Raw genomic sequence first — 23267 nt, 5'->3', positions numbered from 1 at the left:
TTCAATCTTGGCACTCAGCTGAGTGTGACCAGTTTTGCGAAGAGGCCTAGGTTGGGCTGTGTTTACTGGTGTTGTCCTCCCCCTCCCCTCTTTTCTCCCTCTCTTCTCTCCACAGGTATTGCAGTTGTTGAATATTTATGAATTTATATATATTCTGTTCCTGCACTCTTTATTAAAAATGTATTTACTGTAGATAGTTCGAAAGTTTGATTTTGTATGTTTTGCTGTGTAATTCTAATGTTCAAATTAAATAAAGTGTGTGTTTTATTGAACACATAAAATGTATATTTCAGTGTTTGTGTCCTTCAATTTCAGATGCAATCTCAATTTATTATTACAGGTGCTCAAAAGGAGTATTTGAGGAGTGGTCATATGAAATGTATCTTAACATTCTAAATGTTTGTTTTATTCCGTTTTCCCACTAATCACTAGAATGGTTATAACTTTTAAATAGATTATATTTCTAATATGTCTGCTATTCTACATTGCCCACAAAATTATGTATATTTCATACACTCTAAATTTCCCTCTAGCTTGTAATTAAAATGGTTGAAAATGTAGTTGTCTGATGAAGTATGGTGGCCGGAGAAGATTTTTGTAAAAATTGCTGTGTGAAATCTTATTGATAAAGGATGATTAGCCTTAAATAATCATACATATATTTATATAATTTGAAAGCCCTAGTTCTTCTCTTCAATATGGTATATACAGATCAGGTGTGTGATTTTATATGAATATTGATATAATATGAATTTGGATATGAATATCATATTCTGGCACAGAATGGAATTTTGGGAATTTTGGACTCAGGCTTTAAAGGGTTAACAAACATATTCTATTTTCTTTCAGTACAGTTACCTCAGACATGAATGATAAATACTTACCTATTTTAGGGATGATGTACATATACAGTATATACACATATATCAGTCATACATCTTTGGCTGCTGCATTGCGTCTCATTGTTCCAATATCTCACCTATTCATTATTATAGGCTGTTATAACCTAATCTGTTACATAACATTCTGAACTTAAAAAGTTGCTTCTGGGCTGTTGAGAGCTGTTTCATGAAGTTTGCACAGTTCTGTGTTGAAAATCAGATTCAACTTTTCAAATGATGCTTTAGCTCTAATAATGCATGCAAACATGTTGTAATGCTGCATTTTCAATTTTAATGCTTTCTTTTACAATGCAGAGTTGCCAATGAGGTACATTACTGAAAAGTCATGATTGATCTTAGTGAAATGTCATGTTTCAGTGAAAAGGAAGTGAATTTTGATTAAAAAAAATAAATAAATAAAAAAATAAAAATACAAAATAAAAGACTTCAAACAGCTTTCAGAGCTTAAAATTTTGCTTTTGGGCATTTGAGAGCTGTTTCATGAAGTATGCACATTTCTGAATTGACATTCAGATTCTTCCTTTAAAATGACTGTTTAGCTCCCATAATGTTTGCAAACATGCTGCAATGATGCAGTTTGACTTTCTTTTGCAGTGCATAGCTGCATTCTAGTGACATTAGTGAAATGACATGTTTCAGTGAAAAGTAAGTGAATTCTAATGAATAATGACTCCAAACAGCTTTCAGAGCTTAAAATTTTGCTTTTGGGCATTTGAGAGCTGTTTCATGAAGTTTGCACATTTCTAGATTGACATACAGATTCTTTTATTAAAATATAGTTAAGCTCTTATAATGTATGAAAACATGTTGTAATGCTGCATTTTGACTGGTAATGCTTTCTCTTGCAATAAATAGCTGCCAATGAAGTGATATTAGTGAAATTTAATGTTTCATTGTAAAAGAGAATTCTGAAGAAAAATGACTCCAAACAGCTTCCTGAGATTAAAAGCTTAGCCTTCATAATGCATGCAAACATGATGCAATGATGCAGATTTACTTTCCTTTGCAATGCATAGATAAAATCTAGTGACATTGGTGAAACGTCATGTTTCAGTGAAAAGGAGGTGAATTCTGATTTTAAAAAAAACAAAAAAAAAAAACAATGAGTCCAAACAACTTTCTGAGCTTAAAAATTTGCTTTTGGGCTATTTAGAACTGTAATAATGTTTGCACACACGCTGCAATGATGTAGTTTGACTTTGTTTTGCCATGCATAGCTGCATTCTAGTGACATTAGTGAAATATCATGTTTCAGTAAAAAGGAAGTGAATATTGATAAAAACAACTAAAAGACTTCAAACAGCTTTCAGATGTTAAAAGTACAAAAGATGGCATAATCAAAATATAATGCATAATATTGTCATTATATGATGACTCACTGGCCAACTCAATGATAGAATGCTCAAAAAGTGCATTTCTCCTCTGTTCCTTCAGGTTACCATAATTGTCTTAGTAATTATCTTAATCATCTTTTATCTTACCGTAAATATCTTATCATAATTATCTTATAATTATCCTAGTAAGCATGCACCCTGTTTTCATCACGGCTGGCTGAACAGTATATTTTCAAACCACGGTTGACACCATATACATTGCATTTTTAATACACCGTGTTAAGTTGAAAATTGTTTTAAAGACCCTGCATTCTGTTCTATTTAGCTGTGCTTCATCTAACTGCTTTAAAGGAAGAACTCGCCTGGTGTTTGTGCGCTCTTCCCCCGGAAGAGAAAGTCACACTACAATATTTCTGGAGTTTGTTGCTGTGATGGCTTATGCTGCTTTCCATTCAACTTGGAATTCCCAACTTCCTAATGGGAAATGTGCAATGGGACTCCACTTTATGTTTGACATACAACTTGGAAACTCGTGTGGAAATCTTCAACTCTGACTTTGCTGAGATGTGTGTGACATCATGCAAACATGTCGGCACCCAGGGAGATTTACAGTCAATGATAAACATTCACTATATTAAATAATAAACAATAATGAGTAAAGTTTCTACATTATATGATAATGTGAGGAATCGGAGAGAGAGGAAAGGACTCAAGCACAGAGTTAAAGTAAAAAGGGCTTTATTTACATAAATGAAAAAACCCCGTAGGGGAAAACTTCACAGTCCAGGGCAGACAAATAAACCAACTGGCTGGGCTGGAGGAACAGGACCAGACAGACTGACTGGAACTGACAGAAACCTATCAGGGTGAAAAATCACACACAACGAACTGGCACAGGACAGAGAGAACAGGGAGAAAAAATAGGGAAGGAAATGAGGAGGGTAACGAGGGAAGGTACACTATATTGCCAAAAGTATTCGCTCACCCATCCAAATAATTGAATTCAGGTGTTCCAATCACTTCCATGGCCACAGGTATATAAAATGAAGCACCTAGGCATGCAGACTGCTTCTACAAACATTTGTGAAAGAATGGGCCGCTCTCAGGAGCTCAGTGAATTCCAGCGTGGTACTGTGATAGGATGCCACCTGTGCAACAAGTCCAGTCGTGAAATTTCCTCGCTACTAAATATTCCACAGTCAACTGTCAGTGGTATTATAACAAAGTGGAAGCGATTGGGAATGACAGCAACTCAGCCACGAAGTGGTAGGCCACGTAAAATGACAGAGCGGGGTCAGCGGATGCTGAGGTGCATAGTGCGCAGAGGTCGCCAACTTCAATCGCTACAGACCTCCAAAGTTCATGTGGCCTTCAGATTAGCTCAAGAACAGTGCGTAGAGAGCTTCATGGAATGTGTTTCTATGGCCGAGCAGCTGCATCCAAGCCATACATCACCAAGTGCAATGCAAAGCGTTGGATGCAGTGGTGTAAAGCATGCCGCCACTGGACTCTAGAGCAGTGGAGACGCGTTCTCTGGAGTGACGAATCACGCTTCTCCATCTGGCAATCTGATGGACGAGTCTGGGTTTGGCGGTTGCCAGGAGAACGGTACTTGTCTGACTGCATTGTGCCAACTGTGAAGTTTGGTGGAGGGGGGATTATGGTGTGGGGTTGTTTTTCAGGAGCTGGGCTTGGCCCCTTAGTTCCAGTGAAAGGAACTCTGAATGCTTCAGCATACCAAGAGATTTTGGACAATTCCATGCTCCCAACTTTGTGGGAACAGTTTGGGGATGGCCCCTTCCTGTTCCAACACGACTGCGCACCAGTGCACAAAGCAAGGTCCATAAAGATATGGATGAGCGAGTTTGGTGTGGAAGAACTTGACTGGCCTGCACAGAGTCCTGACCTCAACCCGATAGAGCACCTTTGGGATGAATTAGAGCGAAGACTGCGAGCCAGGCCTTCTCGTCCAACATCAGTGTCTGACCTCACAAATGTGCTTCTGGAAGAATGGTCAAAAATTCCCATAAACACACTCCTAAACCTTGTGGACAGCCTTCCCAGAAGAGTTAAAGCTGTTATAGCTGCAAAGGGTTGGCCGACGTCATATTAAACCCTATGGATTAAGAATGGGATGTCACTTAAGTTCATATGCGTCTAAAGGCAGATGAGCGAATACTTTTGGCAATATAGTGTAGGTGAAATTAACTAATCACAGGGAAACAAGGGGGTGGGGTCTCGACGAAAGACAGGAGAGCACATGACAAACAAACCTGACAGAAGGGAAACAAAACCATCATTGACCATGTGCTCAAACAAAACATAAAAGACAACACAGAGGAATGCATGGCAAAAGAGCCGAACTTAAAGCCATGTGCTCACAAAGACGAGACATGGAGCATGAGTATTTGGATCCTCACTCAGAAACAAAACTGTACAAGACAGAAGAGTCATGATCCAGACACCATGCTTCAAACATAAAAACACAGACTGGACAGAAGAGCGCAGGGCAAGAAATTAACACCCAAAACCATGCACTCACACGAAAACACCGAACATGAGTGTCAGGATCATGTCACTACAAAAAACATGACAGAACAAAGTGAAAGGACCCTGACAGATAATAAAACTTGTTTAGCAAACGTTTGCAGAGACAGGGGTTCAAAACACGGTTAATTGTACTCTCTTACAGTAACTCTGTAGAACAAACAATAGCATTGCAACATTATCAGTTTGGTTGCTATGAGACGTCTCTGTTGACAATCAAGGCAGCGCTGAAAATCACAATGTAATCAAGCTCAAAGTTATAAATAAGGTCCCTCTTTGACATATCTGTTTACTTGACACTTGAGTTCGAATTTAGTGGAAAGTCACATCACGCATTTTCAATATTGATAATCGTTTTCATGATCGATTACTGCTGTTGCTTCCAAGCACTCGAGTACTTGAGAAACAGTTTTTCATACTTTTTTTAAATAAAGACTTTCCTACCAGCTCTATTTCAGTTTACGCTCCCTTATCCCTTGATATTATTCTGTCCAATCAACATTAAGATCCTTTCAAAACTGCTTGCATCTCATCTAGGTGTTCTATAAAGTATTATATCAGACAAACAATCTGGCTTTATTAAAGGTAAATATTCTTTATCTAAAATTACTGTAATTCCCTTTTCAATATACTCAATTTGAAGCACTGTAATAAATCTCTTGAGATTTTTATTTCGTTGCGGAGAAGATGCGGAGAAGACGTTTGTTCGGATTGAATGGGAATATCCCTTTGCTGTTTTAAGAAAGTTTGGTTTTGAGGACAGAGTGATTTCTTGGATTTGTCTGTTGTACACTTCTCATCTAGCCTTTCTGTACCAATGGCACCATGTTTGACTTTTTTATTCTGGCACGAGGCTCTTGTATGTCACCACTCAGTTGTGCGTTTATCAGGTTTATTATCCTTAATGTAAGTTTTTGTCTGTTTCTCAGGTTATAAACTCAACCTGCAGAAGACTAAATGTATGTCCATGAATTTGCCTGCACTGAAGTAAAAAAAAAAAAAAGGACTGATTTACCCTAACATGCACATGACTGGGCCTTACACAGTTTAAAGTCAAAAAATCTAAAATTTCTGAAATGCACCCTAATGTCCCTGACTTGTATGACAAATATAAACTTCCACCCAGTATTCTTAAATCACATTCTTACACATTGCCCCAATCTGCAGAATTACAGGAAATCTTTCTTCAAAACCCTTTCTGATGTCCTTGAAATTAAATTGAAATGTTGACCCTTGATCGTTATTTTTAGGGTATCAACTGAACAACAGACTTTAAACCACAGACAAGATGACATTTTGCATCTGCATCTCTGTTAGCTTGATGCAGAATACTGCTATCACAGAAATCTCTGATTGAGGTCATTACTTTGTGATGGCCACTCCAATACCTTGACTTTGTTGTCCTTAAGCCATTTTGCCACAACATTAGAGGTATGCTTGGGGTCATTGTCCATTTGGAAGACCCATTTGCGACCGAGCTTCCTGGCTGATGTCTTGAGATGTTGCTTCAATATATCCACATCATTTTCCTTCCTCATGATGCCATCTATTTTGTGAAGTGCACCAGTCCCTCCTGCAGCAAAGCACCCCCACAACATGATGCTGCCACCCCATGCTTCATGGTTGGGATGGTGTTCTTTGGCTTGCAAGCCTCACCCTTTTTACTCCAAACATAAAAATGATGAAAATTTTTGTTTCATCAGACCAGAGGACATTTCTCCAAAAAGTAAGATCTTTGTCACCATGTGCACTTGCAAACTGTAGTCTGGCGTTTTCATGGCAGTTTTGGAGCTGTGGCTACTTCCTTGCTGAGCAGCCTTTCAGGTCATGTCGATATAGGACTCGTTTTACTGTGGATATAGATACTTGTCTACCTGTTTCCTCCAGCATCTTCACAAAGTCCTTTGCTGTTGTTCTGGGAATGAATTTGCACTTTTTGCACCAAACTACGTTAATCTCTAGGAGACAGAATGCGTCTCCTTCCTGAGCGGTATGATGGCTGCGTGATCCCATGGTGTATATACTTGCGTACTATTGTTTGTACAGATGAATGTGGTACCTTCAGTCATTTGGAAATTGCTCTCAAGAATGAACCAGACTTGTGGAGGTCCACAATTTTTTTCTAAGGTGTTGGCTGATTTCTTTTGATTTTCCCATGATTTCAAGCAAAGAGGCACTGAGTTTGAAGGTAGGCTTTAAAATACATCCACCACCAATTGACTCCAGTTAGCCAATTAGCCTATCAGAAGCCTACAATGGGCATGCGAGCATCAGAACTGGACCTTGGAGCAGTGGAAGAAGGTCGCCTAGTCTGATGAGTCCTGTTTCTTTTACATCACATGGACAGCCGTGTATGTGTGTGCCGTTTACCTGGGGAAGTGATGGCACCAGGATGCACTGTGGGAAGAAGAGAAACCTGTGGTGGGAGTGTGATGCTCTGGGCAATGTTCTGTTGGGAAACCCTGGGTCCGGCCATTCATGTGGATGTCAATTTGACATGTGCCACCTACCTAAACATTGTTGCAGACCAGGCATACCCCTTCATGGCAAAGGTACTCCCTGATGGCAGTGGCCTCTTTCAGCAGGATAATGTGCCCTGCCACACTGCACACATTGTTCGGTAATGGTTTGAGGAACATGATGAGTTCAAGGTGTTGCCCTTACCTCCAAATTTTGCAGATCTCAATCCGAATGAGCATCTGTGGGATGTGCTGGACCAACAAGTCCGATCCATGGCGGCTCCACAATGCAACTTACAGGACTTGAAGGATCTGCAGCTTATGTCTTGGTTCCAGATACCACAGGACACCTAAAGGGGTCTTGTAGAGTCCATGCCTCAGTGGGTCGGTGCTGTTTTGATGGCACGCAGAGGACCAACAGCATATTAGGCAGGTGGTCATAATGTTTTAGCTCATCTGTGTATATTTCCAGTCTACTTGTTCCTTCCATTTCTTGTTATAATATGCTGTGTTGTGTTTACTTAATCATGATGGGCAATCATGAATGGACTGATCTATACCTTAAGACCAGATAATGGTTCAGTGGAGGTGGAATTTGGTAGGAGGGGACTTGGGGGTTTGGTACAGGTCATGAATGTGTGTGTGTGTGTGTATGTACTTCTTTTAATTATTTTTTTTATATATTTTTTTTTTTTGTACACTTTAAATTGTTAAGTAACTAAATAAAAAACTGGCAAAATGTGAAAAAAATTACTGGGTGCTGTAAAACAAACAAAAGGTGCTTCAAATATTAGTTAAGGTGTTTGCACACTTATGAAACCAGGTTATTGTAAGTCTTATTTTTATTTATTCTTCTAAAAAAAAATCAATTTTTTTCTTAAGTTGAATTTTGTTGGTTGCATTATCATTAAAGGTGGAACAAGAACTAACATGATTTAACTCGGTTTCATCTTATGCATTACAACAAAAACCTGCTATTTTAACTGGGGTGTGTACATTTTAATAGCCCCTTTATATATACATTATATTTTAACTGTTTTTGCTGTATTGCCCAGCTGTCCTTCCTACGAACCTTTATACAGAATGACAACTGATTCATCATTACAGGTAATGCAATGTACAAAAATCTTTTAATTTAGACAGAATTTCTTCCAAAAGAGCAATTACACCTTCGAGTTTCTAAATTTCATACCATTACTTTCAGTTTGCTCACTACAACAACTGGGCAATGCCCTTTTCTTTTACTTTTCCCACATGAATCCTGGTGTTATGGTTTCTCTGCATGAACTCTCCCATGTTTTTTTAGGGTGTGTGATCGACTGAAACTCTTTCCACATTGATGGCATATGTAAGGCTTCTCTCCAGTGTGTATTCTCATGTGCATGTCAACGTTTCCTTTACGAGCGAATCTCTTTCCACATTGAAGGCATGTGTAAGGCTTCTCTCCAGTGTGAATTCTCATGTGCACATCAACGTTTCCTTTACGCAAAAAACTTTTCCCACACTGAAAGCATATGAAAGGCTTCACTCCAGTGTGACATCTTATGTGGTCCTTAAGATTTCCTTTATTAATGAAACTCTTTCCACATTGATGACAAATGAATGGCTTCTCTCCAGTGTGAATCCTTATGTGCACCTGAAGGGATCTTTTAGACGTGAAACTTTTACCACACTGAAGGCATGAGAAAGGCTTTACTCCAGTATGAAAAATCATGTGTCTTTCAAGGCCTAATTTGTCTATGTAACTTTTACCACACTGAAGGCATGTGAAAGGCCTCTCTCCAGTGTGAATTTTCATGTGCATGTTAAGATCTCCTTTCCTTATGAAACTTTTTCCACACTGAGAGCATGTGAAAGGCTTCTCTCCCGTGTGAAATCTCATGTGTCGTTTGAGGCCTATATTGTCTATGTAACTTTTTCCACACTGAAGGCAAGTGAAACTCTTCTCTCCAGTGTGAATTTTCATGTGCATGTTAAGACCTTCTTTCCGTATGAAACTCTTTCCACACTGAGGACACATAAATGGTTTCTCTGCAATGTGAATTTTCATGTGCTTGGTAAGACTTGCTTTCCGTATGAAACTCTTTCCACACTGAGTGCATGTAAAAGGTTTCTCTCCAGTGTGAGTTCTTATGTGTATCTGAAGACTTTGTTTCTGTGTGTAACTCTTTCCACATTGATGGCATGAAAAAGGGCTCTCTCCAGTGTGAAATCGTATGTGTCTTTTAAGGCCAGATTTGTTTGCGTAACTTTTTCCACACTGATGGCATGAGAAAGGTTTCTGTCCAGTGTGAATTCTTAAGTGTTTCTTTAGAATTTCTTTCTGTGTGAAGCTCTTTCCACACTGATGGCATGTGAAAGGGCTCTCTCCAATGTGAAGAGTAATGTGAATCAAAAGGTTTCCTTTACACATAAAACTCTTTCCACACTGAGGACATGTGAAGGAATTTTCTGGTTGAGTTTTGTTTTGTGAGAAATTATTTTCAGTCTGTGAGCAACTAAAAGATTTTTCTCCAGTTATGAAATTCTGATGTTCCTCCTTCACTTCATTCAGTTCTTGACATTCTTCTTTCACTTCTATTGGTTCTTGGTCTTCCTCTTTCATTTCCATCAAGTCTAAAAAGAAAATATATATTAATATAAATGAAAATCAATAAATTTGACTCTCAACATAACAGAAGTCTAAAGGGATCAAGTATCTTTATTCCAATAAATTAGGGCTGCACAATTTTATTTTTAAAGGAAAAAAAAATCATATTTCACTTATTTTGTCATTGGAATTGCAACTGCTTTTGATATGTTAAATGTTTAACATCTCATATTGCTGCTGCTTAAACATCATGGCCAAAAGAACAAAAAGTCAAAATACTTGCTTGACTACTACAGTACCACATCAGGACATTTGATTGATTCAGAGCCCTTGTTTTTTCTTTTTCTTTTCAGATTTACGGCATAATCGTAAAATGTTTACTTCCAAAACAGCCTTTTTTATACCATTCTAAACTGTCTTAGTGCTGGAAATAAAATACAGCATAATAATTTGATTTATTAATTGTCATTAAAATTGCCTTTGTGTGATTTCAAGACCAAATCGTCGTACTGACCATCATGTTTAGTACTTAGAACAGTAAGATGTGCTCCCATTTGTCAGTGAGTTAAATTATATATGTATTGTGTTTGATGAAGTGCAAAAATATAGTGTAGAAGCTGTTTTTGTGCATGAGTGAGACAAGTGTGACGAATAAATAGCACTGTTGCAAAAATCTACCTCTTTATATTCCTTTCATGCATTGTGGTCATCAGGGTTGGGGAGTAACGAAATATATGTAACGGCATTACATATTTAAAATACAAAATATAAGTAACTGTATTCCACTACAGTTACAATTTAAATCATTGGTAATTAGAATACAGTTACATACAAAAAGTATTTTGATTACTGAAGAGATTACTTTGCATTTTATTATCATTTGTTTCATTTAATATTTAGTCCTTTCAGATGGAAAAATGTATATATATTTGAACAGCAGTGAAACACTTTCTTATGATGTGTTACATTCATACGAGCAGACAGAGAAGTAAGTTTGAAGTAAGTTTGGAGCAGAAGAAATAGAAATAAACCTTGTGTAAATTGTCAGCTTTACGCTAAGCTAAAATGCTATTTCTAGCGATTTTACATGCACGTTACCAGACACGATCATATTTTTTATCAAGAAAATTCACGTTGGATCATAATTTCTTATTTTCTAGTAAGACCTTTGATATTAGGGAAAAATCGTATTCTTGATAATTTTTGTACTGTTTTCCTGTAAAAATATCTAAAAATCCTTAAAAATTAAAAGACACGTTCTTAAAAATGGATAGGTTGAATTAGTTTAGTTGAACGAAGTCCTCTGAAGAAGACATTACTTAATAACATGAAATGTTGCTAGTGGGAAGTTGGTGTAAGTGCAACTACAACCAATTAAAAACCAAAATGGCAGACAAAAGGCCAGACATTCTGAGCACCTCTGGTATATCAGCTCTTATTAGGGGCCAAACACTGGAGGTGCTATTGCACATATTGTATTTGTTAGTTTTCTTATTATTATTAGTGGCCAAGCACCAAAGATCCTATGGCACCTATTGTATTCGTATTTTAATGTACTTCGCCCATTATAGTTGCCACCATGTTGGATTGTGATATTTAGTGTTTTTTTCTGATTCACATACTACAAACTTTGTCCAATTTGCCTGAAAATTGGCCACACAGAACTGACAATACTGAGTTTTGATTTGTGCTACTGTTCAGAAGTTACGCCAATGTGAAGTTAATGATGACGACATAAAACTGGAAGTTATTTCAGCAGTGCTTTGGTCTATTGAAATGAAACTTGGTATGCATCATAATCTGAGGGTACAAGCCATGTTTGGTGGAAGCGCCACTTATGGGTCAAGAAATAAAAAAATGGCTATTTTTGCCCATAACCTTTAAACTGTTTGCCCTAAAATCATGAGGTGTATGGATTCCTTAGGTTATTAGATTTCAACAACTGAATTGTATTAAAAGTTGATGCATCTTTTTGATGGATTTAAAAGAAAATTGGTAAACGTCATTAACATCATGTCCTGAGGGTACCTAAGCAGTTTGAAGACAGCAACACCTATTGTTCAAAAGATAACAAAACACTTTTGTGTGCTGACTCTAAACTCTGAATATCTCTTTGCCATTGTTAAGATGTGTCAACTGAGTGATGAAGTGTGTACATTTCTTGAGTACAACCTCAAACGTTGGGTGTAGCCACTCTGTGTGCCCTTTGAGTCCTGTTGGGTCAAATAGCCCTGTAGGCCATTTAGGTGCTTGGCCCTGTAACAGCTATACTTGTAATTGTTTGAATAAAATAATGTACTTATATAAAAAAGGACCCCATCAGGTAAAAAAAAATAAAATCATGGCAAAAAGTAATATTCAAGGAACAGTATAATATATTTTTCAAATATTGATTTTAAGTAGCAAAGTTTGATTAACCACATGTCCACACATTCTGGACATCATGCATCAGTCGACATCATGATGCACTGGACATCATGCATCAGTCTGACAATTGTTTTAACAATCTTAATTCAATCTATAACACTGCCTTGTTGGATAACATACCAGTGTCCAAGAGGTCAAAGTCTGCAGGTTTCAAGGTGTTTTGGATGGTTTTCCCTCAACATGTACTGTAAATGCCACTTTAAAATTTTCATGCCATTTTTTCACAATAATGTGAAAATGACAGTGAATAAAGATTAAATATTTCATGTTCTTAGGAGTGCCAACTCCACTACATTATGTGGTTATTATTTTTTTTTTTGGATTGTGCATTTAAATTCACAAAGTTTTACAGAAATGTGTGGTCTCCCAAAACATTTTTTTTTTCCTTAACGCAAGTTCATTTCCCAATTTTTTCTAATGTCTTACAAACTTACTAAATGTCTGCCTGTCAGCAACTGTGGCAACGGTTCAAATCTATTTTTATATCCAACCATTTATATACTTTAATTTATCTGAATTAATTCAAACAAACCTGACTTGAATAAAGTCAGGATGGTGAAAATCAGTAGCCTCTGTCTCACACATTCTCAACTCTAAAGTGTGTGCATGTCACAGAAGCAGCAAAGGAAGGTTGAATGACACTTTTTTTGGATGAAAAGTGCTCATCAAGAATACACACTTATCGCATTCTCGATAAGACCCCTGTTCTGTTTAAAACTATCATTTCATTGTTTTCATCATTTGTCCATTGTTTACAGATTTCTTCTCTGAGAATAATCGTGCAAAAGCATTCTTCATAAAATGCACCTATGCAATGTATCTGTTTCTGAAAAACAGTATATGAACTGTACAACATAAGATATATAAATGATATGTGAGACCCTGGGTCTACGGACATTTAGGTGAATGTATCAGTGTATCAGCAGGACAACGTTAAAGGGATAGTTAACCCAAAAATGAAAATGATCTCATCCTTTCATCACCCTCATTGCATCCCAGAAGTGTATGACTTTTTTTCTTCTGCAGAACACAAAGATTTTTAAAAGAATATTTCAGCTCTGTAGGTCCATACAATGCAAATGAATGGTGGTGAGAACTTTGAATATCCAAAATTCACATAAAGGCAGCAAAACTAATCCATACTCCATTGGTTTTAATCCATGACTTCTGAAGTGATATGATACTGTAGGTGTGGGTGAGAAACAGATCATTATTTAAGTTTTTTACTATGAATCTCCACTTTCATTTCCACATTCTTCTTTTGTTTTTTGGCAATTCACATTCTTCATGCATATCGCCACCTACTGGTTGGGGCTGTTTAAAGGTGGAGACTTATAGTAAAAAACTAATTAAATATTGATCTCTTTCTCACCCACACCAATTATATCGCTTCAGAAGACATTTTTAAATCACAAAGCAATAATGATGGCAGAACGGAGCATTTAATTATTCAAGAGAAAAAAAGGTAGGCTATTTAAAACAGCAAGAGAAGGGATGCTTGCAGTGTTAAATAACCGTAAGAAGAAGAGTTTTACTCTTGTATGATATAAATAGCCTACATCTAAAACCTAGATATCATTGTTAATAGGCTATCAATATTTTTGAGGCTTTTTTTATTCAAGCCTATGTGTCTAATTTAACATTAGTTTTGAGGAAGATGTTTAGGAATGCAAAGAATTGCTTTAGAAATTATGACTTAGACGTCAGGAAATGAGTGAAGTCGTGTACACGCAATACAACACAGAACACCATAACCGCACCTGCTGCTTAAAGTCCCTATTAAGAATGACACAACATTATTTTTTGCTTTATGCGATCTCATGGAAGAACGCATGTGTCCTGCAGAATATTCAGTGCAAGCCCGCATTCCCTTAATAATGTGTTTTGTCATTGCTTTTTAGGTTCCGCGAAAAGTATCATGTATACATACATCCGCATTACATCTCTGCATGAGTGCAAGGTACTTCAGAATACGATTAAGAAAGAATATTTTAGGTCTACACCACCCCTTCAATCGGATGTTTACATGAAGGCTTTTCAATCCGATTGAGCTATCAGTCATTGGGTGCATAAATATTAGCCAAAATAAGATTTTTCCCCTGTATTTCAGCCAAAACAATAATGACTCTTCCTAAATTATCTTTGATCTGTTTGAGACATTTATATTGCAAATGCTTACTTATCAATGTGATGACTCCCCTGCTCTTACTTGAACCAACACTGCAAAACACATGCCCACCCCATGCCCAGCCAAGTTTTTCAGCTTCCTGTGGAGAAAGGAGCGTTTCTTGAAGGAACATAATATCAGATTTTGTATTCTTAAGAAAAGATACAACCTTCCTTCTTTTTATAGGGCGCCCCAGCCCATTAACATTCCATGTGGAGAGAAACATTTTACCTATATTAAAGTGTGACATATTGACACGCAAAGAAACCTGTGTACCCATGGCTAAATTATATTGACCCCTTTTCAACATTAATGTAACCATAAAATCCTGAACAACCCACAGAACCGAAAAAAGATGCACTTCAACCTTGCGCATAGCAGTCCCATCTGGTGTCCATCACTCAGAAATCCGACGGTCCCTTCACACTCACTAGATTTTCTGCAACACAGATGCTACCAGATTGCTCAAGTCTGGTGATTTTTATACACATATTTACAGCTCTGGAAATTAAGAGACCACTCCAAATTTTTCTTAAATCAGCATCTCTAAATGTATGGCAGCCATTCCTTTCCAGTCTCTGTTGAATTCCTGCTTGAACTTTGTGCCAGGTGTGGCATAAAATTACCCAACAGCAATGTGAAAGACTGGTGGAAAGTGTGCAAAGATGCATGAAAACTGTGACTGAAAATCAGGGTTATTCCACCAAATATTGATTTCTGAACTCTTCTTAAGTTAAAACATTAGTATTGTATATATACTGCTCTGGAAAAAATCAAGAGACCACTGCAAAATTATCAGTTTTTCAGTATTTACTATTTATAAGTATGCTTTTAAGTAAAATTAACATTTTTGATTTATTCTATAAAGTACTGACAACATTTCTCCCAAATTCCAAATAAAAATATTGTCAATTTGAGCATTTATTTGCAGAAAATGACAACTGGTCAAAATAACAAAAAAGATGCAGTGTTTTCAGACCTTGAATAATGCAAAGAAAACAAGCTCATATTCATTTTAAAACAACACAATACTAATGTTTTAAGTTAGGAAGTGTTCAGAAATCAATATTTGGTGGAATAACCCTTGTCAATCACAGCTTTCGTGCATCTTTGCACGCTTTCCACCAGTCTTTCACATTGCTGTTGGGTGATTTTATGCCACTCCTGGCTTAAAATTCAAGCAGGAATTCAACAGACAGTGGAATGGAATGACTGCTATATAGAGATGATGATTTAAGAAACATTTGGAGTGGTCTCTTAGTTTTTTTCAGAGCTAAATATATATTTTATAATTATAATTTTTATTTTGTTTGTTTGTTTTTTCCTTTTCTCCCCTTCCCTCCCTCTTTTTTCTTTTTCTTTCCCCTTAACATAAACTGTCAATAAAATAATAAAACAGGCCCCAGTAAACAATAACACTGAACCCACACAGTGAACAAATGAGCTCAACAGCAAGTCAACAAAGGGAGGAAAAAAAAAAGTGAGAGTGTCAGGCAGGAGCCAGTGGACAGACAACAGAACAACCATGAAGTTGCCTTTATTCCTTGCCACTCGTAGAACAAATTCTCTGCCAGCCGACAGTAAGAATCTTGCCAGGATAGATCTGGATCAAGCTGACCAAGCTGGCAGCCCACTGCAATGATCAAATTTGGAATAAGCCTCTCCAAATACTGCACCATATCTTGACCTTCCTTTCTCTCTGGGATTCCAACAAAACAAACATTATTACATCTGCTCCGATTTTCTATATCCTCTAGTTTTTCCCACACTCGTTCCACATCAGCCTTGGAATCAGGCAGGTTAGCCTGTAGCTCTCTTTCGGCCAACACAAGAAACTCGACCTGTTTTTCAACATTGTCCTGTCTTGTGATCAAGGTGGAAAGTTTCACCTCCATAGATGTGACCGCTCTACGTATTTCCCCATGTTTGTCGAGATTATCTTTAGTGCTGCATAAATGTTTGAGATCTCCCGACCTACGTCATGAAGCTCGCTATCACTATCGACTGGACCTCTGCCATCTTGATCCTGCGAGGTGTCCGACATGTGAGAATGTATGTGCTTTTTAATGTCTCCACAGGCCGACGATTACACATTTTTTGACATCCTGCCCTCCCAGCACAATTTAACAAATAAAAAGTATTACAGTTCTCACCAGTTAATATTGCTTAAAAGGATAATTGTAGCAATGTTTAAGCAGAGCCTGCCTCTAAGCAATCAATCCTCGCAGAGCATCACATGACTCATGGGAACATTTTCTTTATGCAGTCAATCACAACAGTGATGGTCAACAAACTTTTACAAAACAGGCACTGTTTGCAGACATTGCTCGACGCGAGTGCCGTATACTGGTAATACATCGATATATTATTATCTACAGTATTTATGCCGACATCACCACCCGGATAGCGTGTAACATACACAGAGCTGCAGGTGAGTTACATTTTTAATCAGGCACTCAGTACTTGACATAAAACAAGAACTAATGCGCTTGGGGTGTTCACTGCCAAAGTTATGTTGCCTTACTCCGTTGATGAAGATGTGGCATTTCCATGTATGATTAAAATACTTACGTTGTGTTACGACATCCATTCTCGTATTCATTTTAATAGCAAGTTTATTTCTTCTATAGTGATGTACAGATTCTAAACGTTGAATATACATTGAGTTTGAAATGCATTTTAAGGGTTTTTTAAGGATCCTAATGAAAATTAACCATGGTTTTACTATAGTAATATTGTAGTAGCCATGACTGAAGTAACAATTACTGCTGTCATCATGGTTTTCTTAGCAGAAATCAGTCTTGATAAAATTAACCATGGTTTTACAACAGGAACACTGAAGTTTCCACATAGTAATCATGATTTTACAATAGTATTGTAACCATGACAGTAACCATGTTAATTTTGTGGTTACTATGATATTACTACAAACACCATGGTTAAACTATGGTTACTGTAGTAAAACCATGGTGATTTTTAGTGAGGGCAAATATCTTGAAATGTTTTTTACCAAATGGAATATTTTTACTTTGGATTGTATTGGCAGTTTTTTTTTTTTTCCTGAACATAACAAATAACGAACCATACCGAAATCATGACCCTAAAACCGTGATGCAAACCGAACCGTGAGAAATCTGAACCGTTACACCCCTATTACACATTGCATAATAACAGTTCAAATTAATGCACAGATGAATAAAAAAATCATATTCATAGCATACTCTTAAATATTTCTACACTTGTGTATCATGTCAAACATTCTTCCCTTTCAGAAAATTAAAATTCTTACCTGCTCACCTGAAATGCCTGCCTGGCTTCTGTCCTTAACCTGACCCTAAAACGCTGTCCTATATCCACATAAGCCAAACAAAACAACAACTAATAATTTCTACAGATGCCATTAACACCTCCACTCAATACATGACTTGTATTACACGTTATTTAGCTAAATTATATTGGCATTAGGGATGTGCACAGTTACCATTTTTAACATTCAATTAACCGCAAGGTTTCATGAATGGTTAATTTTTTTGTCTGGAGTCTGTACGCGGGAATAAAGGACGTTTATTGTAATGGAATTTCCTTAAACACTACTCAAAACAGCAGCAAATAAAGTGCGCAGTGAGCTATGAGTCTAAATAGCACAAAACATACATTTTCAATTTATCAAATCTCACATTAAAGTCAAACAAAAACAATCAAACTGTCACTGCCAGTATATGCGTTCTGCACAGGCAGCTTCACACATTCGTGTGGCAGCGAACCAGAGCATGTGAGCGAAACAGAGCGGTATGACACTCTGCTCAATAACCCGCTCCATACGTTCCATTCATTCAAAACAGCTGTCAGTTAAGCCATTAACAGATTAGGCAGCAAGTCAGCTGCTTACGTTTTCGGATGCTGCCCGGATGTGGTCAATGAGTCGATAGTTGAGGACTGGGTAGAGACATTGAGAAAAAACAAGTTCGTTTGAATGGACTGCAGACAAAATGTCATATATATTTTTCAAAAAGATTTAACTCAAATTGCTGCCCAAGTCCACCATGACAGTTGTTGATTGAAAGAAGAAACTCCGCTCTAGCGCACCTTGTGACAATGCTAAGAATTCAGCACATACTTGCGTTGTGTTATGAATTGAGCGCTGACACATTTCTCAACGCAACAACGTGTGAAACTGAGCTTGCGTAGCAAGATGCGTCTGCATTCGCGTACTTGCGTAGAGTATGTTTGGGCCTTAACTCGCCCTATACTTGAAAAACCAAACCAAACCTGGCCGGAAAACCTGACAGTTTGTTAGAGCTTGTTGAGATCGGGTCAGGCTGAAGGCCTGTATTGTATGTGTAAAATAAATGAATAGTGATTTTGATATTCGAATAGTGGCGAATCGAACGGTTAACCGAATGTCGACTATCCGTGCACATCCCTAATTTGCATAGACTATGTAAATGGAGGCTTTAAGACATTTTAATACATTAGGCATAACTTTCTGTAAAGCTGATTTTGAAATGTGTGTTGCACTATACAAATACAAACAAAAATGACTTGACTTGATCACCAGTATTTTCAATAGTCTTTGCCTCTGCATTTTATTTCTTGAATGGCATCTAAGTCCAAAGTATACTTCGGTCAGACGCAAACAATAGGCATATGTGTACAGGGAACGTGATGCAAATCTCGTCATCAGCAGAGTGCTCGAGCACTAAACTTATGCGGCTCAATTTTTCTAACAGTGCGTACTCTGAACGTGCAGTATGCACATGAATTATTCACACTTATTAGTGGGTCCACAAGGTGGCACACTCACAGTTGAGCCGCTGCTGTCCCAAAGAAGTGCTAGAAGATGATGTAATTGCCAGTAAACTACAGGAGATGAAGGTGGAAACAACAACAGTGGATATGCACGTCAAGAGCACGTGTGTGAGGAGATCAGAAGATACCTGCAATTGTATAACTCGAGTCTGAAGAAAAAAAGACATCAGACTCCTGAAGAGAAATAGTCCAGTAGCAGTCGTAGCGTGCATGCGCTAACCAACTGTGTATGCACACACATTCAAACTAAGTAGGCCCCATACTTTAAAACGTGAGCGCTCGATTGTAGTCAGGCGCCAAGCATTCATGTCAAAACCGAAGTATACTTTGGGCTTTAGCAGGTCAACTGTTCCTCCTCTCTCTTCTGACTGGTCTACCATGCGGCTACATTCACCACGGATCTGATACAAGAAGAACTTGTCCAACACACTTCAGATGTACACTTTCTACAGTAAAAGTGGAAAAACATGGAAAGTGGAAGCGTATGGCATCGCGTCAACACTGAAAGCTTAACCACAGAACGTTGAGAGACCACAGGCTAGACATCAACAACAATGCAGTGGATATCTAATCAATAATCAAGGCATCCGTCAACTTAAGGCATGATGCGATGTAACGCGACGCAAAGGATGCTTCCACTATGAACAACCTCGTTGATTATAATGGGAGCTATTTAGTTAACATAAAGTGACAAAGTTGTGTTTTCCATAACTTTTACATTGATAGTTGTGGGAATAAGTGGCAATCAAATAGCTAACTAGGCATAGTATATCTTTTTTTTTTTTTCATCTTCACCCAGCAATGCAAAATAGGGTTGGGTACAAAGAACATGTCTACCTTGTTCAGAATTCTTAAAAAAATACTGGAACCGTATTAAGTTACTGACTGGTTCTTCATATGAAAATGTTTTGTTAAAGCTACGTGAGTTTTATTGTAATATGTGAATTTGATAAAAGAATAAATGAAAGAATTCAATTTGCTATCACATTTCTTGTTTGTTTAGAATATTTCTATTTTAAATCTAGTTAGGATCAATTATTGATTGCATTTATGTCTCTAAAAAAGTCTGCAAACACATTTTACAAGAATTATATTACCTTTATTTCTTGAGTTGGTGCCTTCTCCATAGAAATCTGAAATGATCTCATCATTTGGCAACACACTGCAGAGTGTAGTAAATGCAATAAGAGTTGTATTTCTTATTTCCAAATAATTCTTCCTTAAAAGTGCTAAAAGAATCATTACTGGAACCATTAAGTAACAGGTATCGTTAAAAGTAATTGGAACCGGAATCGTTAAGTTCCTTCCGATTCACATCCATAAAGCCCAAAGTATACTTAGGTCCAAGGGCGTAGATTTGGCTTGAACATTGAGGGGGTTACAGTGTAAAAAATGTACATGTTTCCATTGATCATTGTATAAATATTGGGGGGTTGCACTTGCTTGTTTTGTCCCTGGAATCTACACACCTGCTTAAATCAGAAGGACACCTTATGCAATTCTCATCAGCAGGAGCGTGCTAGAGCGCTGGACGCATACAGTTTTAACAGATTGCGCATGCGCCTGGAATTATTTGCACTAATTAGTGAGTCCAATAGGTGGCAACACTCACGTTTGAGCCGTTGTTGTCACAAAGATGCACTTGATTATAAGATTTAATCGCCGGTAATTAACAGGAGACCAAGGTAAAAATATCAGTGGATGTGCACGTCAAGAACACGTGTGTGAGGAGGTCAGGAGATATCTGCATTTGTATAACTTGAGTCTGAAAGACTATAAAGGCATATTTATGGGTCTATACTCCTAAAGAGAAATAGTCCGGTGTCTCGTACAGTCGTAGCGCGCATGCGCCAATCGCCTGTGTATGCGCATAGTCAGACGGAGTATACTTTGACAGGCTCGCGTTCGACTGTACGCAGACGCTGAGCGTTCGTGTCAAAATCCATGTATACTTTGGGTTTAATGCAAAATGATCTGCTTGACTGTGCTCTTCATCTTGTTTCCAATGTGCTTTAATCAGTGAAAAAGCAGTAATGATGTTTGAAACTATTTAATAGGACTATTTAATAGGATTAGAAAATAGGACACTGACTTTACCGACTTGCCAATGCAATTTGGTTATGCAATGTCAGTGTATAATCTGACTTGACAGTACTGTAATATTTTTTATTCAACATCTTTAAGTTGAATTTGGAACATGCAATTTGAATCGTTTGCTACTGAATTAAGTGTCTGTTAAAATGACTAATTGGAAGCAAGAATATTGTTATGTGGTGATTTAAACTAAATGATAATTTCGACAGATTGTGCAGCCCTACAACAAATCTTTAAGATGTTAATTGTGCAGATGTAATTCAATGTTTTGGTCACTTTGAGATGCAAAGTCGTTTTTAGATATTTGCGTCTTTGTTGCGTCAATTATATTTCTCAGCTCATATGGTTTTATAAGTAAAGAATGAAGAATGAACACCAACCTGTTTGTTCGTCAGTGTGTTCGGTTTTAATTCTGCATGCTTCTGGATAAGCCATATCTTCACTCTCCTCTTTAATAAACATCTTTACAACAGTGTCACACAGATTTCACTTGTTTCCTGGAGTTTTACAATTCTCCCGCCGAAAATAAACACTGGAAATAAAACTTGTGAAGTCACTGTAGAAATAAAACAGATGAAAGTCACACATTCAATCTCTGCGGAGAATCCTCTTAATCTTAATCCTTAGTCTTCTTCTTATTTTGTGTAATGGCGAATCACAAACTAATATAGCGCATTATCGCCATCTACTGAAAGCATCTGGACCAGAGACGTTGTAAATAAATAAAAATAATTAAAATATTGTAACAACAAGAACATTGTGGACATACGGACATCACACTACACGTCACAGTCAGTTACAACACGTTAGGTTTAAGCGTTACTACAATTTAGGAATCTGACATTTTCTTTTTGATCGTCTTAGCATTCAAGGATAGACTTTACACAGAAAAAAATAAACAAAATAAAAATTAAAAAAAATAATTCGATTTGGAATCTATTACTCTGGCTTTGTGAATATGAAATTTACCCAGAAGACAGTGTAGTTTAAAAATTATTTAAATGATTGGGGGAGGGCTTGGACATGTTTTCCGTTATGGTTGTTGAAACATATATTGGCAATCAAACAGTATTCGGGAGATATGTGTTCACCGATCCCAAAGTGTTAAACCCTCCTACTGTCTAGAATCTGCACCCTCCTTTTGTCCTTCGGGTCACTGAATCATTGAAATCCATTCAAAATGCATAAATTCTTGATTAGTGTGCAATGACACTAAAGACCCCACTTAGTGAAAATCTGTTTTATTGTGGTCCCAAAGTGTATAATGATAAGGGGGAAATATATTTTGAATATTAATGGAGTAACAATTTTTTAAAGAATATTAATAATAATAATAATAATAATAATAATAATAATAATAATAAAAAGTTTAAAAACTTGGCAAATATAGCCCAAGAATGTCTCAGAGAAAGTCTTTTTCTACCATTCTGCTGGTGGTGAATTTTTTTACCTCAGCCATTGATATTAATAATGCTTTTAAAGAATTCTATCTTGATCTTTATAGTTCCACGTCTTCGTCTACTGATGAAGATATTAGAAAATTGGTGGAACCATTAGAACTCCCTAAACTGATGACTTAATAGTCTTAATAGCTAAATGAATTCTCTTGATTCTGAGATAACCTTGAGGAATAATTATGGCCTTGCCTACAGGCAAGGCTCCGGGGCCAGATGGCTTTGCAGCTGAATTTTTTAGATCTTAAGCTACAGAATTGACTCCACTTTTGCTAGAAGTTTATATGGAATTATTAAAGAATGAGCCAACCATGACACAAGCCTGGATCAGTCTGATACTTAAAAAAGACAAAGATCCAGGCGAGTGTAAAAGTTACCATCCAATTTCCCTGATCCAGCTAGACGTTAAAATATTGTCAAAAATTCTTGCTAACCGACTGAGTAAAGTTCATCTCTTATACATATAGATCAGGTGGGGTTTATT

At 37.1% G+C, this 23267-nt stretch overlaps 1 protein-coding gene across 1 annotated transcript; it reads right to left on the bottom strand.

Moving 5' to 3' along the window:
• Positions 1-2957: 2957 nt before the first annotated feature.
• Positions 2958-21951, bottom strand: LOC127450341 (gastrula zinc finger protein XlCGF57.1-like). Its single transcript, XM_051714391.1, has 2 exons — positions 21710-21951; positions 2958-9858 (listed from the first exon to the last, which is right to left on the bottom strand). Exons 1-2 carry the CDS (start codon positions 21789-21791, stop codon positions 8510-8512), a joined length of 1431 nt encoding a protein of 476 aa, XP_051570351.1. The 5' UTR covers positions 21792-21951; the 3' UTR covers positions 2958-8509.
• Between the last annotated feature and the right edge of the window lie 1316 nt (positions 21952-23267).

This window comes from Myxocyprinus asiaticus, chromosome 13 (assembly GCF_019703515.2).
Source record: "Myxocyprinus asiaticus isolate MX2 ecotype Aquarium Trade chromosome 13, UBuf_Myxa_2, whole genome shotgun sequence".
Lineage (NCBI taxonomy): Eukaryota > Metazoa > Chordata > Actinopteri > Cypriniformes > Catostomidae > Myxocyprinus > Myxocyprinus asiaticus.
The sequence above is the reverse complement of the archived record's forward strand: the minus strand, read 5'-3'. Positions and strand labels throughout refer to the sequence as shown.

Coding starts and splice junctions, on each gene's coding strand:
- LOC127450341 (XM_051714391.1), bottom strand. CDS start 21,791: ATGTTTATTAAAGAGGAGAGTGAAGATATGGCTTATCCAGAAGCATGC. Junction 9,859..21,709: donor ACACACTGACGAACAAACAG/GTTGGTGTTCAT, acceptor TTTTCTTTTTAG/ACTTGATGGAAATGAAAGAG.